The sequence below is a fragment of the Capra hircus genome, chromosome 9, assembly GCF_001704415.2.
Source record: "Capra hircus breed San Clemente chromosome 9, ASM170441v1, whole genome shotgun sequence".
NCBI classification, from domain to species: Eukaryota; Metazoa; Chordata; class Mammalia; order Artiodactyla; family Bovidae; genus Capra; species Capra hircus.
Window position 1 is genome coordinate 68,371,146 of NC_030816.1, and position 24,831 is coordinate 68,395,976.

At 40.5% G+C, this 24,831-nt stretch overlaps 1 protein-coding gene across 1 annotated transcript in view; it reads left to right on the forward strand.

Annotated features, from left to right (window-relative positions):
- ZC2HC1B (zinc finger C2HC-type containing 1B) overlaps positions 4,392 to 24,831 on the forward strand; it is a 39,774-nt gene continuing 19,334 nt past the window's right edge. Inside the window, exons 1-4 of the mRNA XM_018053297.1 lie at positions 4,392 to 4,768; positions 8,786 to 8,905; positions 9,446 to 9,584; positions 21,252 to 21,391. Of these exons, the coding sequence (XP_017908786.1) occupies positions 4,598 to 4,768; positions 8,786 to 8,905; positions 9,446 to 9,584; positions 21,252 to 21,391 (570 nt within the window). The 5' untranslated portion in view covers positions 4,392 to 4,597. The remainder of the gene's footprint in view (positions 4,769 to 8,785; positions 8,906 to 9,445; positions 9,585 to 21,251; positions 21,392 to 24,831) is intronic.

Sequence of the window (24,831 nt, forward strand, 5' to 3'; positions counted from 1 at the left end):
TCAATGAGGCAGCTCTTCCCATCAAGTGGCCAAAGTATCAGAGCTTCAGCATCAGTCCCTCCAGTGAATATTCAGGGTTGATTTCCTTTAGGATTGACTGGTTTGATTTCCTTGCTGTCCAAGGGACTCTGAAGAGTCTTCTCCAGCACCACCATTTGAAAGTATCAATTCTTTAGCCATCAGCCTTTATGGTCCAACTCTCACATCCGTACATGGAAGAACCATAGCTTTGACTATCTGGTCCTTTGTCAGCAAAGTGATGTCTGCTTTTTAATACACTGTCTAGGTTTGTCATAGCTCTTTTTCCAAGGAGCAAGCATCTTTTAATTTTGTGGCTGAGGTCTCTGTCCACAGTGATTCTGGAGCCCAAGAAAATAAAGTCTGCCACAGTTTCCACTTTTTCCCATCTATTTGCTATGAAATGTTGGGACCAGGTGCCATGATCTTGGTTTTTTGAATATTGAGTTTTAAGCCAGCTTTTTCACTGTCCTCTTTACCCTCATCAAGAAGCTCTTTTGTTCCTCTTTGCTTTCTGCTGTTAGAGTAATATCATCACATATCTGAAGTTGTTGGTATTTCTCCTAGCAATCTTGATTCCAGCTTGTGATCCATCCAGCCCAGCAAGATGTACTCTGCATAGAAGTTAAATAAGCAGGGTGCCAATATACTGCCTTAACATACTCCTTTTCCTGTTTGGAACCAGCCTGTTGTTCCATGTCCAGTTCTAACTGTTGCTTCTTTACCTGCATATAGGTTTCTCAGGAGGCAGGTCAGGTGGTCTAGTATTCCCATCTCTTGAATTTTCCACAGTTTGTTGTGATCCACACAGTCAAAGGCTTTAATGTAGTCAGTCAAGCAGAAGCAGTTGTTTTTCTGGAAGCCCCTTTTTTCTATGATCCAGTGGATGTTGGCAGTATATCAGTTCCTTTCTGTTGCTCAGCAGTGTTCCAGGGTATGAATGTATCACAGCTTGTTTAACGATTCACATATTGAAGGGCATCTTGGTTGTTTCCAAGGATTCTTCTAAGGTTCTATTGATCTCCATGTTTGGTTCTCCGTGTTTCCTTTTCTCCTTGTTGTCAAGCTTCCAAGTCGAATGTGTTTCAGAACGTGGTGGTCCATCTGTTTTAGGAGTTCAGTTGAATCATATCGTGTTTGTCATTATTTCAAACTCACTGGACTCAAAACCCAACTGATTCAAACCAAAGGCCATTGATCTTCCAGGGACTTCCATCCATTTACTTTGCAGGTTAGTACTGATACAGTGTATTTATGGCGATGGTTGAGTAAATAGTCTTAATACTTGTGGAGACAGAGACTCAAGTTTGAGTCTCACTGTTAACACTTACTACCTCTTGTCCTCAAGAAGTCACCTAATCTTGAACCTTCATTTTCTTATCTCTTAAGGAAACAAAAAAAAAGAAAAAGGAACAACCCTATCTCAGGATTGTTGTGAGGATTAAATGAGATTATGTAGGAAAAGTATTTGGGGAGCAGGAAATCACCCTACGAATGTTACTGTAATATTCATAAAAGTAAAGCATCCTTCCTTAGTGTTTTAGAAAAAAGTTTTATAATTAGGATGAATAGTTTTTATTAATGGGTAAGTATGTGGAGGAATGGGACATCCTTGCTGAAGAAAGAAAGTTATGACCTAGTTTTTACAGAGTTAGAAGGCCAAAAGGACAGAGGAAGAATGGTATTTCTGTATGCTGCAATGGATGACCTGTGTTCTAATACAATACCATCTGGCAGATGTGAGAAGAAATCATTTAAATCAACAGTGTCTGTAATGAGCTACCATCTGATTCCTGTTAATCAAGACTTCCTTTCTCAAACTGTCTTCCCATGGTTTCCATGACCCTGTTCTCTCCTGCTTTCTCCTTCTGGCTTATCATCATCATCTTCTTGGCCCTTAAATATGGAGTTCCCTAGGGATCATCCCTGTACTTCTCTTTCCATGACCTCTTCCCTGGCAATATCATGCCTTTACATCACTCTCCAAACAAAGCCTACATCTGTGTCTCTAGCCCTGACCTCCCTCATTTCCATCCTGCTGGCTGGATGACTCTATCTCAGACTCAGTATTTCCAAAGCTGAGGTCATTTTTCTTACAAGATGTCCCTTCTTTTTGAATTATTTCTTTCTTTCCATAGTCCTATTGTCTTTTCAGTCCCTGAGCATTCTTCTCTCTGTCACCTCCTGCTGCCGCCGCTGCTAAGTTGCTTCAGTCATGTCCGACTCTGTGCGACCCCATAGACAGCAGCCCACCAGGCTCCCCCGTCCCTGGGATTCTCCAAGCAAGAGCTCTGGAGTGGGTTGCCATTTCCTTCTCCAATGCATGAAAGTGAAAAGTGAAAGTGAAGTCGCTCAGTCGTGTCCGACTCTTAGCGACCCCATGGACTGCAGCCCACAGGCTCCTCTGTCACCTCCTAGTATCCCCCAAATCCAGTCATCATCTTATTGATTCTCTGGCCACAGTGTCTCTCATTTCCTCTTTCCTTTCCGTTTCAGGTCTACACCGTTAGCTTTTTAAGTAAAATCCCACTTTCCATCCCCACCGCTATCTGTTCATTCCTCCTCAGGTTTGTTACATGAATCTTCTACAGTGCCATCCAGGTTCTTCCTGCTCAACATCCTCAGTTGCTCCCCTTTTTTGTATAATAGAGATTAACCGGATGGTTAGTCTAATATAAAATATTCCCCACAATCAAACTGCTTTTTTATGATCTTTATATTTTACATATTTATGTTATATGAATTTATTAATTTGGCTTCACCGGGTCTTAATTGAGGCATGCAGGACCTTTTTTTAAATTGATCTTAGTTCCTTGACCTGGGATGGAACCTGAGCCCCCTGCATTGGGAGCACAGAGTCTTAACTGCTGGGCCACCAGGGAAGTCCCTACTTTTTAAATCTTTATTCTCAACTCCAGATGAACTGAAAGGCAGTAATATGAAACAAAACTTTTTTCCACAATGGTTTGCTTTTCCAACTTCATTTAAAGTAATTTATGGGCATACCTTCTCTCCTTTTCTATGCTGGACCCATGTATAGTTTTTCTCAATATCCCCACAGAGTTGCATATAACAGGTGTTTATTTATTGAATGAATAATTGGTCCTATGGTAGAAACTCAATTCTCATTTAACCCATACATCCAAGAAGTAATTATTGAGAACCTTATTGTGGGTCAGGCACTTTGAGACATTGGGACAGAGTGGGCAGAGTTTTGTATTTTTCTTTCCTTTTTTTTTTTTTTTTTTTTTTAGATATTTTGAGTTTATTCTTCATTTAATTTTGAAAACACTATAACAATTGAATATTTTTTAGAAAAATAATAGCAAGTAGTGAGTATATTATTACTGTAGTTCTTCACTTATTCTCTACTACATATTAAATGTTTTCAGTGAGTCTTCTTCACAGGCCCCGTGAAGAGATCAGACACAGAAGCACCACACTTGGGGTGATGTTCATCATTCTCACCTGCTTCTTCATTGTAATGGCTTTGTCTTTCCTAGTTTGGAGCAAAGCCCACTGGTTCTATTTGGTCCATTTCATCCTCCTACTTCCTTTCTCTCAGGTAGTTTCCTAGCAAAGAGATTTGTTGAGAAAGCCATTCTCAGGAAAAAGTTCAGTCTCTCAGTCTTGTCTGACTCTTTGCGACCCCATGGACTGCAGCACACCAGGCTTCCCTGTCCATCAGCAACTCCCAGAGCTTGCTCAAACCTATGTCCATTGAGTCAGTGATGCCATCCAACCATCTCATCCTCTGTCGTCCCCTTCTCCTCCTGCCTTCAATCTTTCCCAGCATCAGGGTCTTTTCCAATGAGTCAGTTCTTTGCATCAGGTGGCCAAAGTTTTGAAGTTTCAGCTTCTCAGGAAAGTTTACCTTAAATTCAGTGACTAGGCAACCCATTTCATACAGTCCATGATAAATTGGCATGCCTTCATTTAGCACACACATGATCTTACATTCTAGTAGCAATCTTAAAGATGTTACCATTGGATTATTTGTGACTTAATACTAGAGTATCAGCTTTGTTTGTTGTTTAGTCACGTAGTCATGTCTGACTCTTTTGTGACCCCGTGGACTGTAGCCTGCCAGGCTTCTCTGTCCATGGGATTTCCCAGGCAAGAATACTGGAGTGGGTTGCCATTTCCTCCTCCAGGGGATCTTCCCAACTCAGGGATCGAACCCACCTCTACACTGGCAGGTGGGTTCTTTGGTGGCTCAGTGGTAAAGAATCCGCTTGCCAAGCAGGGAGGCATGCGTTCAATCCCCTGAAGAAAGAAATGGCAACCCACTCCAGTATTCTTCCCTGGGAAATTCTATGGACAGAGGAGCCTGGCGGGCTGCAGTCCATGGGGTCACAAAAGAGTCGGACGTGACCTAGCACTAAACAACAACAAATCAGCTTTGTACTTAGTGCCGGATAGCTTTCTTTAGACATTAGTTTAATGATATATTAAATAATTGTACTCTGGTTGCCTGAGCATATGGAACTTATCTGTTTAGTGAAGTGAGAAGTCTATGTTAGGAAAACATGGGTGAGTTTTACAAAGGATCTTCCTAAGAGAAGGAAGTCACTGGGTGATGGGGGAGAGTGAGGATATCAAGCTATTGAGGTCTCCTCCCCTTAGTCATTTCTTCTTGGGCAGGCAATTCCACGAAACTAACATAATGTGCTTTGGATCCTATACAGATGGCAATCAGGAATTATTTCCCTGTGAAGTCTGTGGAAGACGCTTTGCAGCAGATGTTCTGGTAAACATAAAGACATTTTGTAGATGTGTTTCATTGGAGTTAAATGAACTGTCAAGTTAGTGAGGAGGCCGCAGTGGCAAAGATTAAAGACAGATGTGGAGGGAAAGCAAGGAGAGAAAAGTACATAACCTATGGCTGGCAGGCCCCGAGGACACTTAGGTAGGTTGATGCTGCCCCCTTCGAAAGAGAGCTTTTTAAATCTGGTTCTCTTACTGAAAGGAAGCCAGATAAAAGTGTCTTGGCACAGCTGATCGTCTCTTGAGAGGTTTTGGCTCTTTCACCTTTTCTATAAGCATCAAAAATTCAAATTTTAAGGCCAAAGCACCAGGGAAATTAGCTAGTCAAGAGGAATGAACATTGAACTTGGAGCATCTGGAAACTTGGCTTTTAGCCTCAAATTTGTCACTAATTCTGACAAGTCCTTTAACCTCCCTCTGTTTCCTGCTTTGCCACGTATAAAGACAGAACTCTCCAGTTTCAGGGATTTTATGTAATTTGAACAAAATGGGTGTTAGTCCTCTTCCAGGACCTAATTGTTAATTAGATTTAAGCTAACTGCATGTCAAGTCCCCTGATTGATGCCCATAAAGTTGAATAAAGGCTTGATTTATTTCAAAATTAGGGAAACAAACGTCCCATATTATGAAGGAGTTCCCAAGAAAATTTATTAAAAAAAAAAAAAAAAAACACAACTAAGTAGATAATGAACTATTAGCTGGGACATTTAGATCAAAGAGACTTGTTTTCAAACTTAAAGAATTTGGAGTATAATCCTGACTACATTTGGGGTGAAAGACTACCAAATGAGGTTGTAGGTTTTATTTCTCTGGGGAATTTAAAAATAGAATATCTGTTCTAGTTAACTGCAGCTAGAGTTTCCTGGATCTAGAAGGGGAACTCACAGGGCCTATTGTGGCCCAATAATCCCCTAGGGAGCTGCCTTTGCTAACCCAAGACTGCACCCCATGAGACTGGATTTGAGACCTAGGGAGGTAACTTTGAAAAGAGATGACTAAATGCTAAGTATTCTTGAGTCCTCTTGAGTTTTACTTCATTGACCTATTTCTAGGCTACAAAGAACATTTGATCAAGTGATCTGCTCTTTCTCTTCTCCCCTTCAGTTTTAAAATGGTATGGCTTGTTCATCACCAGGTGCAGTGATTTTCATGGATCCTGTATTTTTTGGGTCTGGACAAAGTAACTAAGTAATAGCTGCTATGAGTTCCATGACCATGAATGAAGAGCGCTTAGAGTGGAAGGCAAAGATTGGCATAATCCTTTAGTGGTACAGTAACTTTATAAAGATAGTACACAGGTAGTATTCTTGTCTGGGAAATCCCATGGACAGAGGAGCTTGGCGGACTACTGTCCATGGGGTTGCAAAAGAGTCAGACATGGCTTAGTGACTAAATCACAACTACAAACAACACAGGCAAAGCTCTATGTGCTGCTTCCCTGGTTTTTGTACCAGAAATGCTGAGTTTTTACAGGTCTACTGGCTGGAGTTGTTTTCTCTGCCGATGGTCTTGTAAGTATTGTAATCAATTCAGTTCAGTTCAGTCGCTCAGCCGTGCCTGACTCTTTGTGACCCCATGAATTGCAGCATGCCAGGCCTCCTTGTCCATCACAAACTCCTGGAATTCACTCAAACTTGCATCCATCGAGTTGGTGATGCCATCCAGCCATCTCATCCCCTGTCATCCCCTTCTTCTCCTGTCCCCAATCCCTCCCAGCATCAGGGTCTTTTCCAATGAGTCAACTCCACATGAGGTGGCCAAAGTATTGGAGTTTCAGCTTTGGCATCAGTCCTTCCAAAGAACACCCAGGACTGATCTCCTTTAGAATGGACTGGTTGGATCTCCTTGCAGTCCAAGGGACTCTCAAGAGTCTTCTCCAACACCACAGTTCAAAAGCATCAATTCTTGGGCCCTCAGCTTTCTTCACAGTCCAACTCTCACATCCATACATGACCACTGGGAAAACAACAGCCTCGACTAGACGGACCTTTGTTGGCAAAGTAATGTCTCTGCTTTTGAATATGCTATCTAGGTTGGTCATAACTTTCCTTCCAAGGAGTAAGCATCTTTTAATTTCATGGCTGCAATCACCATCTGCAGTGATTTTGGAGCCCCCCCAAAATAAAGTCTGACGCTGTTTCCACTGTTTACCCATCTATTTCCCATGAAGTGATGGGACCAGATGCCATGATCTTTGTTTTCTGAATGTTGAGCTTTTAAGCCAACTTTTTCACTTTCATCAAGAGGCTTTTTAGCTCCTCTTCACTTTCTGCCATAAGGGTGGTGTCATCTGCATATCTGAGGTTACTGATATTTCTCCCGGCAATCTTGATTCCAGCTTGTGCTTCTTCCAGTCCAGCGTTTCTCATGATGTACTCTGCATAGAAGTTAAATAAGCAAAAAAAAAAAAAAAAAAGAAGTTAAATAAGCAGGGTGACAGTATACAGCCTTGACGCACTCCTTTTCCTATTTGGAACCAGTCTGTTGTCCATGTCCAGTTCTAACTGTTGCTTCCTGACCTGCATATAGGTTCCTCAAGAGGTAGGTCAGGTGGTCTGGTATTCCCATCTCTCTCAGAATTTTCCACAGTTTCTTGTGATCCACACAATCAAAGGCTTTGGCATAGTCAATAAAGCAGAAATAGATGTTTTTCTGGAACTCTCTTGCTTTTTCCATGATCCAGCGGATGTTGGCAATTTGATCTCTGGTTCCTCTGCCTTTTCTAAAACCAGCTTGAACATCTGGAAGTTCACGGTTCACATACTGCTGAAGCCTGGCTTGGAGAATTTTGAGCATTACTTTACTAGCATGTGAGATGAGTGCAATTGTGCGGTAGTTTGAGCATTCTTTGGCATTGCCTTTCTTTGGGATTGGAATGAAAACTGACCTTTTCCAGTCCTGTGGCCACTGCTGAGTTTTGCAAATTTGCTGACATATTGAGTGCAGCACTTTCACAGCATCATCTTTCAGGATTTGAAACAGCTCAACTGGAATTCCATCACCTCCACTAGCTTTGTTCATAGTGATGCTTTCTAAGGCCCATTTGACTTCACATTCCAGGGTGCCTGGCTCTAGGTGAGTGATCACATCGTGATTATCTGGGTCATGAAGATCTTTTTTGTACAGTTCTTCTGTGTATTCTATATTTTAAAGTTTAATATTATAAGCTTAGGTTTGCTCTAAAATAAATGACTTCATGAAAAATGTTTGGACACACTAAGGGAAAATGTCTTCATAACTTACATGGAATTGATCTATTTTTCATTTGTCGTATGGTTGTCCCAGTTGTTTCTTGCAGATGTTCTCAAATATTTCTTTGAAACCTCTCCACTCATTTTTTTCAGGAGTTAAGTGGTTTGATTTGCTGTATGTAGAAAAGCAACCCAGTTAAATTCAATTTTGAAATGTTGAGTGGTAAGAGTTTTTCTGAAAAGTTTCCACTTGTATAAGAAGCTAAGTTTCCCCTTACTTTGCATACTTTTGTATGCAGAGAATTACTTCAAAAGGATGGAAAAACAAGGTTGTTGGGACTCAATTCCTGGATGACTTGCTTTTGGAATTTAGAAACAGTGAAGGCAGAAAACAGAATAGAAGAAGTTAAGAAAATTTCCTTGGCTTCAGTGAGTACCTAGCCGAATATCAGAGATAATTTATTACAATTTAAACTAGAAAGTGAGTCTTTTCAATATTGTTTAATGCTTGGAACTATTTACTGAGCCCAAGTGGTAAAGTTAAATATGTAAGACTAAATTTTAAGTCAGTTTCTTTAGCTGTAGAGGCCTTTTGTTGACCTTGCCCAAACACAATATCTAGTTATGTGTAACATGGGTGAAGAGAGCCAGATGGATTTGCTCTGCTGTGATTTGAGAGTTAGAGAATGAACTTGGCTCTGAAGGTGCAACCCAGTCCCTGCAGTGGGGGCTGCTTGAGTACACTGAGCCATTACGAACTCTGTGATTGTACATGTTAAAAATTTTAATCCCCACTCCTTCTTTTCTAGGAAAGACACGGACCAATTTGTAGAAAACTCTTCAACAAAAAACGTAAACCTTTCAATTCCTTAAAACAAAGATTGCAGGGCACTGACATTCCCACTGTGGGGAAGGAGCCTCAGTCCAAGGTACTATCGATATCTTCCTTGCTGTTCTTGATTATGTCCTTCAGTACATGAAAGCCTCATTCTGGCTCTCTGCTTTCATTTTTGCTTGATAGGGCAATGTAATGTCATGTAAGTATAATCCACCTTTACTGTTTTCTTTTTAATCATGCTCACTTAGATTTCCAAATGTATTTCAGATACTTTCCAGATGTGGCAGAAAACAAATCTCGTTTATATTTTCATTAGAGTAGCATTAAATCCAGCAATTAACTTGGAAGACAGTCACTTTTAAGGTTACATTTAAGTCTTCCTTTAAAGTTTTGTAATTTCTTTGTTTTTTGTGATTGTTGTTTTGTATTTTCCCTCACTACTGTGACTTGAAAATTTTATTACTGTGTTTTCCAAACCTCTTTTAGTGTTTTTAGAAAGCAAATTTCTCTTTTTTCTCCAAATTTCACAGTTGTGTTTCTTGTAAATTCAAATCCCAGCTTAAAAAAAAAGATTATAACAGTGAGCTATATAGCCTAGATTAGTATATGTTGGTTTAATTTCTTTTTATAGCCACAACCCGTGAGAAAATCTAACTGGAGACAACATCATGAAGACTTCATTAATGCGATGCAGTCAGCAAAGCAGTGTACACTAGCCATTAAAGAAGGCCGGCCTCTCCCACCTCCACCTGCTCCGACCGTCAACCCAGGTGTGTGGACAGTTTGGTTTGCTTTTGACATTTTACTCTTAGCCAGTTGAGGCTATGCTTGATTTTTCGGCCTAGTCATTATGCCTTGCTTCCTCCTGTATACTCTAAAATTTTAAACATTAGCAAGTAAATTATATAAAAGTAATTTTACCGTAAAAATTATCTTATCCTATTTTTTCACCTCTGTATAAAGATTCTGTGTTTGCTCCTAACTTTAACATGAGATCACCACCGTACCCAAAGTTATGGCACTACAGAACTACGGGGGATGCTGTTCATGTCCAGGTTGATGATAACGGAGCTAGGCAGAGCAGTTTAAGCAGTTCTGTAATAACTCCATAGTATCAAATACCCACAGCTCTTTATTTTTTTGAGATCAAATTCCATAATATAAAAATCACCATTTTAAATTGTACAGTTTAGTGGCCCACAGTGTTTTTACACTAAGCTTTTTATTTTGAACATTTTCAAATTACAGAAAAGTGGATGGAATTAATACAATGATCACTCATATACCTTCCATTAAATTTGACAATTTTGACATTGTCATATTTTCAGTCTCTTTCCCTTTTTTTCTGTGAGGGGGGCAGAAAGATTTAAAAGTAAGCTTCAAACATCATAACACTTTATAACTATTTCAGCATGCATTTCTTAAGTACATTTCCTCTGTAACTACAATGCTATTATTGCACTAAGTATTAATACATCATATTTTCCCAGTTATGTTAAGAATGTCCTTTGAAGCTCTCTCCTCACCACTCAGCCACAATCCAGGATTCAGTCAAGATCTGTGCATTGTCTTTTGTTGTCTCTTTAGTCTCTTTTAATCCTGCACAACACCCCTGCCAGCCCAGTTATTTTATAGAACGTTTCATGTACTGGATTTGTCTGCTGCTGGGCTTCTCTGGTAAAGAATCCACCTGCAATGCAGGAGACCTGGGTTTGATCCCTGGGTTGGGAAGATCCTCTGGAGAAGGGAACAGCTACCCATTCCAGTATTCTGGCCTGAAGAATTTCATGGACTGTGCAGTCCATGGGCTCGCAAAGAGTTGGACACGACTGAGCGGCTTTCAGTTAAGCCATATCAACATTTAACTTGTTCTACACCTCCTGTCTTTGTAAATTGGAGATTAGGACTAGAGGCATGATTCACTTCAGTTCAGTTCAGTCGCTCAGTTGTGTCCGACTCTTTGCAACCACATGAATTGTGGTTGTGCCTCCCTGTCCATCACCAACTCCCGGAGTTCACTCAAACCCACGTCCATCGAGTTGGTGATGCCATCCAGCCATCTCATCCCCTGTCATCCCCTTCTTCTCCTGTCCCAATGAGTCAACTCTTCACATGAGGTGGCCAAAGTATTGGAGTTTCAGCTTTGGCATCAGTCCTTCCAAAGAACACCCAGGACTGATCTCCTTTAGAATGGACTGGTTGGATCTCCTTGCAGTCCAAGGGACTCTCAAGAGTCTTCTCCAACACCACAGTTCAAAAGCATCAATTCCTCGGTGCTCAGCTTTCTTCACAGTCCAACTCTCATATCCATATATGACCACTGGAAAAACCATAGCCTTGACTAGACGGACCTTTGTTAGCAAAGTAATGTCTCTGCTTTTGAATATGCTATCTAGGTTGGTCATAACTTTCCTTCCAAGGAGTAAGCATCTTTTAATTTCATGGCTTCAGTCACCATCTGCAGTGATTTTGGAGCCCAAAAAAATGAAGTCTGACACTGTTTCCACTGTTTCCCCATCTATTTCCCATGAAGTGATGGGACCAGATGCCATGATCTTTGTTTTCTGAATGTTGAGCTTTAAGCCAACTTTTTCACTCTCCTCTTTCACTTTCATCAAGAGGCTTTTTAGTTCCTCTTCACTTTCTGCCATAAGGGTGGTGTCATCTGCATATCTGAGGTTATTGAAGATAGTTGCCTATAAAAATTACCTGAACACATAAGATAAAATGCAGAGATTGTCAAACTGAATACTAAAGCAGAGTCCAATTGTACGCTTTCCACAATAAACACTTTAAAGACACAAATAAGCAAGCCAGGAGGTAACAAGATGGGGAGGTGAGCCAGGTAGGTCTAGAGAGGCTACACCTTCCCTGAGGGACAGCTGCTCCTGAGCTTGTATCATTTTGATCTAATTGACATGTGTAGCTATAATGTGATACACAGTGACAGCAGAATATAATTGTTATCAAGTACACATGAAACTCCAGTACTTTGGCCACCTCATGCAAAGAGTTGACTCACTGGAAAAGACTCTGATGCTGGGAGGGATTGGGGGCAGGAGGAGAAGGGGATGACAGAGGATGAGATGGCTGGATGGCATCACTAATTCGATGGACGTGAGTCTGAGTGAACTCCGGGAGTTGGTGATGGACAGGGAGGCCTGGCATACTGTGATTCATGGGGTCGCAAAGAGTCGGACACGACTGAGCAACTGAACTGAACTGACACATGGAACATTCAACCAAGACAGACCCTGTGCAGGACCACAAAGTAGATCTCAATAAATCTGAAAGGATTGAAATCATACAGACTATGTTATTTGAGTATAGTAGAATTAAATTAGAAATTAATGATGAAAATATATCAAGAAAATTCTTGAATATTTGGAAATTAATAAATAATTTCTAAATACCCCATGTATCTAAGAAGAAATTACAAGAAAAATTAGAAAATATTTTGAACTGAATGGTAATGAAAACATACCAAAATTTGTGGGATTCAGCTAAAGCAGTGCTTAAAGGAAAGTTTATAGCTTTAAATGCTTGCATTAGAAAAGGGGAAAAAGGTTTAAGTCAATTGCCTTAAACTTCCTCTTTAAAAAGTTAGAAAAAGAAGAACAAATTACACTTAAATTAAGTATAAGGAAGAAAATAGTAAATGTAATTCATCATATTAACAAAATATTTTTTTCAAGTGTATGATCATCTCAGTAGATACAGGAAAAGCCTGTACAAAAAACAATGCCTATACATGTTTTAAAAAGAAAAAAGCTCTTAGAAAGGTAGAAATAGAAGGGAACTTCCTTAATAAAGGACATCTCTGAAAAATCTATAGCTAACATCAACTTAAAGTTGAAAAGCTGAACACTTTCCCACTGAGTTCAGAGCAGAAGCAAGTATATCCTTTCTGACCACGTCTGTTCAGCACTATCCTAGACATAGTACCCAATGTAATAAGAAAAAAATTACATATTTTATACACACACGCATAAATTTAAAGGTTGGAGAGGAAGAAGTAAAACTCTCCTTATTTACAGACAGCATGATCATGAAGGAGTAAATGTGCTACTGAAATTACAAGTTAATTTAACAGGCTTTCAGGATATAAAGTCAGTATACACAGGTGAGTTGTATTTCTGTATACTAGGCATTGGAGAAGGAGATGGCAACCCACTCCAGTGTTCTTGCCTTGAGAATCCCAGGGACAGGGGAGCCTGGTGGGCTGCCGTCTATGAGGTCACACAGAGTCAGACACAACTGAAGTGACTTAGCAGCAGCAGCAGGCATGGGTGGGTTAGTTGCTCAGTCGTGTCCAACTCTTTGCAACCCCATGGACCACAGACCACCAGGCTCCTCCGTCCATGGAATTCTCCAGGCAAGAACACTGGAGTGGGTTGCCATTTCCTTCTCCAGATACTAGGCATAAACAGTTGAAAAAAATATGAAAAATGACATTACAGTCATGTAAAAAACATGAAATATTTATGTATATATTTAACAAAATATGTGTAAGACTTGTAAAATGAAAACCAGAGGACCAAAATAAATAGAGATATTTACCATTTTCGTGGTTTGGAAGACTCATGTATTGTGTTACGAAGTCAGTTATCCCCAGATTGATCTGTGGACAAAATGTAATTCCAATGAAGATCCCTGTGAGTTTTCTTGCCAATGGGAATTGACCAGCTGATATTAAAATTACACAGAAATTCAAAGCCAGGATAGTTTTGAAAAAAGAATAAAATCGAGGACTTACCTATCTGATGTCAAGACTTAAAATAATACTACAGTAATCATGACAACTTGGTATTAGAATATCAACTGAACAGAAAAGAGAATCTAAATGTAGACCTCCCTCCAATCAATTTGTTAATTGACTTTTAACAAAAGTAGTTCAGAGTGGGAAAAGAGTCTTACTAACAATTCATGCTGAGACAACTGGATATCAAAATGGCAAAAATGAATTTTGATCCTTCAGTTCAGTCGCTCAGTCGTGTCTGACTCTTTGCGACCCCATGAATCACAGCACGCCAGGCCTCCCTGTCCATCACCAACTCCCGGAGTTCACTCAGACTCACGTCCATCAAGTCCGTGATGCCATCCGGCCATCTCATCCTCTGTCGTCCCCTTCTCCTCCTGCCCCCAATCCCTCCCAGCATCAGAGTCTTTTCCAATGAGTCAACTCTTCGCATGAGGTGGCCAAAGTACCGGAGTTTCAGCTTTAGCATCATTCCTTGCAAAGAAATCCCAGGGCTGATCTCCTTCATATATGTACACAAAAATTCAAAATGAATCATTGACCTAACATAAGTGCTGTAACTCTAAGATTTCTAGAAATAACAAACAACTTTGATCTAAGAGTCAACGAAGATTTTTTAAGCTGGATACAAGATACGGTAACAATTTTTTTTAAAGGAAATTTATAAACTGCGCTTTGCCAACATTAAAAACTTCAGTTGTGAGAGACACCATTAGGAGAATGCAAAGGTGAGGTATAGGGCAAGAGGAAATATTTATAACACATGTGTCTGAGGGAGGTCAAATATCAGGAATATTTAAAGAAGTTTTATGACTTAGTAATAAGACAACAACCCAATAAGGAAAAGGCAAGAGATGTATTTGAACAGAATGTCACAAAATAATGATGAATAAGCACATGAAAAGATACTCAACATCATTTTTAACAGGGACATGTAAATTAAAACCACAATCAGATACCAGTATACACCCACTTGAATGGCTAAAGTTGAAGACTGACAATACAAGTTAGGGCTAAGATATAGAACAGCTGGAACTCTCATATGCTGCTACTGGGAGTCTAAAATAGTATAGTCACTTTGCACTGGTATTTTCTTAAGTTAAACATACAGTTACCTATACAGCAATTCCATTCCTAACTATGCAAAAAATGGAAAACATGTCCTTGAAACAGACTTACACATTAATGGTCATAGCAGCTTCCTTTAAATAGCATAAACTAGGAGCAACAGAAAATGACCATCAGCAAGTAGATGGATAAGCAAATTGTGGAATATCTACAAAATGGAATACAACTGAACAGTAAGAAGAAAGTGTAACTATACACGTAGCACCGTGGATGCTCTGTTATAGTAAGATATACAAGGGGTAACACTCATCTTTAGTAATAGGAAAATAGGAGTCTGTGTTTGGGAGAATATTGACTGAAACAGGGGCATGAGGGGACTTTTGGAAGTAATAGACTTGTTCCATATTTTAATTGGGTTGGTTACACAATTGAATGTATTTGTCAGAACTCAAATAGGTGCATTTTATTGTATGTAAATTATTCCTCAAAGTTTATTTTTAAAAGTAAAGAAAAAAGAAAATTCCCTTGGCAGTCCACTGGTTAGAACTCCACAATTTTGCTACCAGGGGTTCGTTCCCTGATTGGAGTACTAAGATTGTGCAAGCCACACAGCACAGCAAAAAATAAATAAATAATTAAATTAGAAGTAAAGTCACAGTGTAATACTATAAAAACCATCCAAAAAATCATCAGAACCTCAATACCAGAAAATACTCTTAATAACTGCTACACTTTTGCTACGTGCTAAAGAAAAATATGACTTGGAATAGTCTGTTGTCTTAAGATGTTCCATAGAAAGATCTATGGCTGTAATTTTGATAAGACTTTGGCAACAAGCTTTGTATAATAAAAGCATCTTTTATGAGAACTGCTTCATTTTATAGCAGAAGCTGCAGGGTTGATGGCTACTTCTAGTTCTGTAGTTGAATAGTGAAATCATGTCAGATGTCCCACTGTGTGAATTTCTCTCTAATTTCCACGTTGGATTTAAAATGTGGGGATTATTGTTTCTTTAAAATAAATAATTCCCTTTGTAAGGCCTCATCAAGTGTACAGTTTATTTTCCTGCCCTTTAAATTTTTATGCTAAAATATAGTTTTATAATTAAATTCTTCCCCATGCCCTTATTATAATTTTATGCACCAAGCAAAATGATTACCTCCAATAGCACATTTTCATTATGATCCAATTATTTTGATTGCACAGGGATTTTATATTAGCCTATATATCCTCCAGCTTAAATACTTAGAAAATTTATACAGACATAACTAGAGTTATTAATCATATGGTCTAGTGTATATGAGTTTGGAAGTAATTTCCTTTTTTTTTCCCCAGCATGATTCCCTATTTTGTAGCCCAGTTTTTTGACATGCATATATTCTAGTTCTTATGACTTAAGTGAGTTTGCAGTCATTCAACTTTCCAATATTATGTGACAGCTTATGGGGCAGTGATAAAGAATATTTACAATTGGGATTTTCAGTGAGTCCTGGGATATTTGCTCACCGTTTGACAGGGCTACATGTTGATACATGGGTATTCAACAAAATACCTGCATTTTTAAATGATGCTTAATTTTCCACTTTAATCTTTCATGAGATCTGGAGTAAGACTTTAAAAATCATTATCTGTTGAAATAGCACATCATGATTTTATGACATTATTGGCAGACGAAGAGGAGACTGGATTGAGATGAGGGTAGAATGTGTAGCTCAGTCATGCTGTGTTCAAACTATTGTTGCAGGAAAAAAACCTCTTCCATTCTCAGTGTGTTTGATCTTCTCTTCCTCTGCTCGCTTTTTTTTTTTTGTTTTAATTTTTTAAAATTTATTTGGCTGTGCTGGGTTGCTGGGTCTTAGTTGTGGCATGTGGGATCTAGGTCTCTGACCAGGGCTTGAGCCCGGGCCCACTGCATTGGGAGCACGGATTCTTAGCCGCTGGACCACCAGAGAAGTCCCTTCCTTTGCCCTCTTAAGGCTGGGCTTCAGGTTCCTCCTGTGGTCTCCTGGAGGACCTAGAGCTTCCTCCTTTCGGAGCTTATTCCACAAAGTGGTAATTGTATTCCTAGTCCTCTAGCCATCTCTGAGATTTTTGTCAGCAGGAAAATACACTTCAGTTTGGTTGTCTCCGCAGAGGGATATAGTGAGTGCCAAATCCCTAGAAAGGTGCAATGAATGGAATGACAAGTCAGATTAAGGAAGCAACATGGTCACTGCCGTAATCATTGCCTTTGACCAAACTGTCTCACTTATGGTAGCAGTATCTATGATATAAACCATATAAATTGTAACTTTGCAGTTGGTAAAACTAAAGAGATAACCACTGAACCATGAACTCAGTCCTAGATGGTTTTCTACACTACCGTAAATGAGTTCTGCATGCTAATGGCACTTTCTATTTTACTTTTCATAAGCAGTTTCTCCCTTGTTTGATAGTTGGAACACAAGCCGGCTGGGCCTGTTTCCTTATAGTAAGAGCGTGTTCCACTCGCCCACTGTGCCACGCCCCGCTGTGGATTATCATAGGTAACTTTCACAACACCTCAATGAAATAGGTGATATGTAGGTGCTGGGGAAATTGAAGCTTAAAGAGGTTAAGTAACGTGCCCAAGTGTACACACGTAACAGGTGAAGAGCTGGGGCTCAAAACCAGTCAGACAGGCTGTAGAGCCTTCACCATTTCCCAATGCTGTCTTCTTTTATTTTGCTCAAGAAATTTGTCACCATGGGAAAATTTTTGTTTCTGTGTTAGAATGCTTAGCCCATGATTACAGAGACATTGTATCCTGAAGTTACTTGGAGTAAGTATGGAATTAATAATGAAAGGTCCATATAGTCAAAGCTATGGTTTTTCTAGTAGTCGTGTATGGATGTGAGAGTGGACCATAAAAAAGGCTGAGTGCCAAAGAATTGATGCCTTCGAACTGTGGTGCTGGAGAAGACTTTTGAAAGTGAAAGCTCTGTAACTCAGACGATAAAGAATCTGCCTGCCATGCAGGAGACCCAGGTTCGATCCCTGGGTCAGGAAGATCCCTTGGAGAAGGGAATGGTGGCGAGCTATACAGTCCGTGGGGTCAAAAAAAGTCAGACGTGACTGAGTGACTAACACTACTACTACTGGAAAGCAAGCAGTTCAAACCAGTCAATTCCAAAGGAAATCAACCCTGAATATTCACTGGAAGGAGTCAGGCTGAAGCTGAAGTTCCAGTACTTTGTCCACCTGATGTGAACAGCCAACTCATTGGGAAAAGACCCTGATGCTGGGAAAGACTGAAGGCAAAAGGAGAACAGGGCAGCAGAGGGTGAGATGGTTGGATGGCATCATCAACTCAATGGACATGAGTTTTAGCAAACTCAGGGAGATGGTGATGGACAGGGAAGCCTGGCGGGCTGCCATCCATGGGGTTGCAGTCAGACATGACGGAGTGACTGAACAACAATAAGGGAATATTTCATGCAAAGATAGGCCCAATAAAGGACAGAAATGGTAGGATCTAATGGAAGCAGAAGAGATTAAGAAGAGGTGGTAAGAATGCACAGAAGAACTGTACAAAAAAGGTCTTAATGATCTGGATAACCACAATGATGTGGTCACTCACCTAGAGCCAGACATCCTGGAGTGTGAAGTCAAGTGGGATTTAGGAAGCATTACTATAAACAAAGCTAATGGAGGTGATGAAATTCCAGCTGAGCTATTTCAAATCCTAAGGGATAATGCTGTTAAAGTGCTGCCCTCAGTATACCAGCAAATTTGGAAAACTCAACAGTGGCCACAGGATGGGAAAAGGTCAGTTTTCATTCCAAAGAAAGAAAATGCCAAGGAATATTCAAACTACCGTATAATCGTATTCATTTCACATGCTAGCAAGGTAATGCTCAAAATCCTTCAAGCTAGGCTTCAAAAGTATGTGAACCAAGAAATTCCAGATGTACAAACTGAATTTAGAAAAAGCAGAGGAACCAGAGATCAAAGTGCCAACATCCATTGGATCATAGAAAAAGCAAGGGAAATGCAGAAAAACATCTGCTTCATTGACTATGCTAAAGCCTTTGACTGTGTGGATCACACAAACTGTGGAAAATTCTCCAAGAGATAGAAATACCAGACCACCTTATCTGCCTCCTGAGAAACCTGTATGCAGGTTAATAAGAAACATTTAGAATCAGACATAGAATAACAGACTGGTTCCAGATTGGGAAAGGAGTACATCAAGGCTGTATATTGTCACCCTGCTTATTTAACTTCTGTGCAGAGCATGAAATACCAGCCTGGATAAATCACAAGCTGGAATCAAGATTGTTGAAAGAAATATCAACAACCTCAGATAATGCAGATGATACCACCCTAATGGCAGAAAGTAAAGAACCAAAGATCCTCTCAATAAGGGTGAAGGAGGAGCATGAAAAAGCTGACTTAACCCTTACATGACATACACTGAGGAATAAAGCCACCCCCCCCCTCAAAAAAGAGCTAGCTTAAAACTCAACATTCAAAAAACTAAGATCATAACATCCAGTCCCATCACTTCATGGCAAATAGATGGAGAAAAAGTGGAAACAATGACAGATCTTATTTTCTTGGGCTCCAAAATCATTGCAGATGATGAATGCAGCCATGAAATTAAAAGACACTTACTCCTTAGAAGAAAAGCTATGACAAACCTGATACTGTATTAAAAAGCAGAGACATCACTTTGCCAACAAAGGTCTGTATAGTCAAAGCTATGGTTTTTCCATTACTCACATACAGATGTGAGAGTTGGACCATAAAGAAGGCGAGTGCTAAAGAACTGATGCGTTTGAATTGTGGTGCTAGAGAAGACTCTTGAAAGTCCCTTGGACAGCAAGGAGATCAAACCAGTCAATCCTAAAGGAAACCAGTCCTGAATATTCACTGGAAGGACTGATGCTGAAGCTAAATCTCCAATAGTTTGGTCACCTAATGCAAAGAGCCAGCTCACTGGAAAAGACCCTAATGCTGGGAAAGATTGAGGGCAGGAGGAGAAAGGAGCAACAGAGAATGAGATGGTTGGATGGCATCACTGACTCAGTGGAGATAAATTTGAACATACTCAAGGAGACAGTGAAGGACAGGGAAGCCTGGCATGCTGCAGTCCATGGGGTCACAAAAAGTTGAACATGACTTAGCAACTGAACAACAGCTGCCAAAGTGTGAAGTAAAAGTTAAGTGTTAACTATTTCTTTTATTTCAATTTCTTATATATTCAAATTATTTCATTTTATGAGTATTCATTTTAGGAAATGATCTATTGAAAAAGAAAACTCTCCAAACTGCTTAAAAAGATGCCTTCAAAAAAATCTTTAGCTTTGAACATATCACTACTTTAAATATCTATTTACAAATGTAAGGGTTTTGACTATACACTAAACCAAACTTCTATGCAGAGCTTAAGATGGTACTATCTCATATCCTTCCAGGGAAGAGAGATAGTTATTATCCTACCTCTTGAATATCCACTTTGTCATCCCTTCAAGGTGCCTAAAACAAAACAACACAACCCCCACCACCCACCTTAGAAGGAAGAGGCTACCAGTTGGCTTCAGAACGTGTGATCATCTCCCTCATCTGAGAAGACTGGGGATCTTTCACACTTCTCCTTTCTCCCACTGGGTGTGCGCATGCTCAGTCGTTCAGTTGTGTGTGACTCTGCAACCCCATGGACTGTAGCCCGCCAGGCCCCTCTGTCCATGCAATTATCCTGGCAAGAATACTGGAGTGGGTTGTCATTTCCTTCTCCAGGTTTTCAAGAATCAAACCCATGTCTCCTACATTGCACGCAGATTCTTTACCACTGAGTCAGCGGGGAAGCCCCTCCCACTGTCTAGTAATTGCTGATTGGACTGACTGAGACGATCGAGTACAGCCCAGAACCTCAGAGGATTCCAGGCCCTAGCAGCTGCCAGAGAAGTTCTGACACTGGAAGCTGGAGTCCTAGCATCCCTTATTTCCTGTTTGTCTTTTGGAACCCTCACCTGTTCCCTTTTCTTTACCCCCTTTCTGAACATATGAATGTCTCTTCACTTAGGAATTCAGTAGGAAAATGTAGTTACTGCTGAAGGAGAGTGATGTTGGCTTCAAATTCCAATCCCTTCCCCTAGTCATTTGGGCTTTCCTGCTGACTCAGTTGGTAAAGAATCCGTCTGCAATGGGGGAGACCTGGGTTCGATCCCTGGGTTGGGAGGATCACCTGGAGAATGGACAGGCTACCCACTCCAATATTCTGGCCTGGAGAATTCCAGTCCATGGAGTCCCAAAGAATTGGACACAACTGAGCGACTCTCACTTTCTCAGTCATCAATGCCAAATTTCATCAGTACCACAAATATAATTAATCTATTTGCTAAAAAAGCATAGCATGTAAACATTTTAAGGGAACACTCGTAACTGAAATAAGTACATAGGTAGAAAAATTTTCCTCCACCTTGTCCTTTATCCGAGTCCTTGCATGTCTTCCCGTCTGGAACAGGCTGTCTCAAACCAGAGTTTGGTACCTCACTCTTTCACGTTGGAGCAGAGTTCATATTCTATATAGTCCCTCCCTTCCAGAGTTGTTTTTGAAATGTTGCCTTTTCATTATCTTTACTTTCAGATTATATTCAGTGTCCATACTGTAAGAGGAGATTTAATGAAACTGCAGCCAGTCGACATATTAATTTCTGCAAGGATCAAGAGTCTCGCCGAGTCTTTGATCCAGCCCAGACAGCAGCCAGATTGGCAACCAGAGCACAGGTAAGTCTCTCACCCCAGGTGTTGGCTCCTGTGCCCTTGTCTGCCTGGGGAAAGCAGGTAGAATTTGCAAGGGAACCTAAATCACCTGTCCTGAGAACTGTAAGGATCAGGACAGCCCATCTTCATGGGACTTGGCTACTTTTGAGCAATACTTTCCAGCTAAACAGCACTGTTGGATGTTGTAGAAAAAAATCTCTACAGGGTCTGAAGGTTCTTAGGTTGAAGACTTAGATATCTAAGTGTTGCTTCTATACTGTTATGGTAAGACTCTAACCATTGGTGATTATCATCAGCTTTAACCACCCTCAATAGTATTTGGAACCTGAAGTGAAACTGGCATAAGTGGAGGAAACTGTCACAAGGAGCCTCTTCTACAGGTTTGTGTTTGCTCTATGGAGAAGGGTCTTCGGCCTATTCAAAGCCACAGAATCATCAATGTAAAGTAAATAAGTAAAACAGCTATTATAAATTGCAAAAGACCCTGATGCTGGGGAAGATTGAATGCAAGAAGACAATATGTTTATAAAAACAACTGGAAACAGCAAACAGCTCCATACACATCAAAGGTACTGGAGACATAGCTTACAGTATACTATGAAAACTGTTAGTTTCATAAACATGCCTTAGATACCAAGAAGAGATTGTTATATTGTTCAGGCACTAAATCATGTCTGACTCTTTGCAACTTCCATGGACTATAGCACTCTAGGCTTCGTTGCCTTTCACTGTCTCCCAGAGTTTGCTCAAACTCATGTCCATTGAGTCAGGGATGTCATCCAACCATCTCATCCTCTGCCTTCCCCTTCCTCTCCCACCTTCAATCTTTCCCAGCATCAGGGTCTTTTCCAACAAGTCAGCTCTTCATATCAGGTGGCCAAAGTATTGGAGCTTCAGCATCAGTCCTTCCAATGAATATTTAGGGTTGATTTCCTTTAGGATTGACTGGTTTGATCTCCTTGCTGTCCAAGGGACTCTCAAGAGTCTTCTCCAGCACCGCAATTTGAAAGCATCAATTCTTCGGCACTCAGCCTTCTTTATGGTCCAACTCTCACATCTGTATATGACTACTGGAAAAGCCATAGCTTTGACTATATAGATCTTTGTTGGCAAAGTGATATCTCTGCTTTTTAATACACTGTCTAGATGTGTCATAGCTTTTCTTCCAAGGAGCAAGTGTCTTTTAATTTCCTGCTAAAGAATAGCAAGGAGAAATAAGAAAGCCTTCTTAAATGGCTGTTATCAAAAAGTTTACAAACAATAAATGCTGGAGAGGGTGTGGAGAAAAGGGAACCCTCTTACACTGTTGATGGGAATGCAGACTAGTACACCCACTATGGAGAACAGTGTGGAGATTCCTTAAAAAACTGGAAATAGAGCTGCCATACGACCCAACAATCTCACTGCTGGGCATACACACTGAGGAAACCAGAATTGAAAGAGACATGTGTACCCCAATGTTCATCGCAGCACTGTTTACAATAGCCAGGACATGGAAGCAATCTAGATGTCCATCAGCAAACGAGTGGATAAGAAAGCTGTGGTACATATATACAATGGAATATTACTCAGCCATTAAAAAGAATACATCTGAATCAGTTCTAATGAGGTGGGTAAAACTGGAGCCTATTATACAGAGTGAAGTAAGTCAGAAAGAAAAACACCAATACAGTATATTCATGCATATGTAGGGAATTTAGAAAGATGGTAACAAAAACCCTGTATGCGAGACAGTAAAAGAGACACAGATGTTAAGAACAGACTTTTGGACTCTGTGGGAGAAGGCGAGGGTGGGATGATCTGAGAGAATAGCATTGAAACATGTATATTATCATATGTGAAATAGATCGCCAGTCCAGGTTCGATGCATGAGACATGGTGCTCAGGGCTGGTGCACTGGGATGACCCTGAGGGATGGGATGGGGAGGAAGGTGGGAGGGGGGTTCAGGATGGGGAAACATGTACACCCATGGCTGATTCATGTCAATGTATGGCAAAAACCACTACAATATTGTAAAGTAATTAGCCTCCAATTAAAATAAATTAATTAAAAAAAAGAAAGCCTTCTTAAGTGAATAGTGCAGTGGAACAGAGGAAAACAATAGAATGGGAAAGACTAGAGATCTCTTCAAGACAGTTAGAGATACCAAAGAAAAGATTAAGTGGGTCTGAATACTTAACAGTAGAAGATTGTTTAGAAAGATTTCCATGATATCCAATGTGTCATAGGAATGGGACCCTCGCTAACAATAGCACACCCTACAGACTATGGATTCTGACCTCCACATATACAGTGGAGGTCACATATATTCAGACAGTTACTGAATATCTACGCTGTACCTGCTGCTGCGTCAGGTACTGGTTGATCAAGGATTTGTGATTCAGAGGAGGTGGCACCCTTGGAAGCAGTGCAGTAGAAAGATGTAGTGGTTGGCATGTACAGGAGCACAGTGGAGGCAGAGGCCACTGGGATTCATGGAAAGCTTCAAGGAGGAGCAAATACTTTACCCAAAATATCACATGAGTTTACTGGTTTAAATTTGAAGTTGGAAAGGACATTATGCACTAAATGTCCAGCCCGTGACCTGAGGAGCCCCCCATGTAGAGCTGAAGGACAGAGAGCCTGTGGGCAAGTGACAGGGGCTGGGACAGGCCAGGTGAGCATCAGAGTCAGGAGGGGTTTAAGCCAAGTGGGCTCAGAGAGGAGGAAAAGGGATTAAGTGGATAGATGCCTTAAATCTGAGGCCGACAAACCTGAGGGCCTGGAAGCAGGATTGAAAGTCTCCAGGAACCCCAGAAGTCCTGTCCATCTTTCCTTCTGTCTCTTCTTCCTACTCCTCTGCTGCTTCATCTTCTCTCTGCAAAACTCAGCCTTTCTGTCCCGTTGTCCATCACTAGCCTCACACATCATTCTATATGCAATGTAGACTGGTTGCATAATGAAGACTTGAGTGACATGGAATTGGTGTCTCAGAAAGATCACCCTGGTGGTTAGTGTTCAAGATGGACTAGTGAGAGACCAGTTAGAGCCACGCCAACCGGAAAAGAAAATGAGGGCCCAGAGTCATAGGACTAATGTGGGGATGTGCGGGGGTGGTGTTTGTGTGGAGGGTGTGGATTTAAGAGATAATTGTTGGAACTGAGAAGCTGATTGGAATATAAAGTGAAAGAGTATCAGGGTTGGCAAAGAGGCTTTTAGCTCCAGAGCAGATAACACCACACATCTAAATGAAAGAAGACAGAAGGCAGCAGTGGGGAGGCAGTCATTTCGGTGGGGCAGACAAGGAGCCCATGATAACTGTAGTTGCAGAGATTCAGTCTTTACACCTGAAATAACGTGGGAAGTCTGAAGAACTTGGATTCTACAATCAGTAGTCAGGGTTTGACCTTCAGTTTTATAATATGCTATCTGTAGGATAGTTTCAACAAGTTCTTGAATTCTT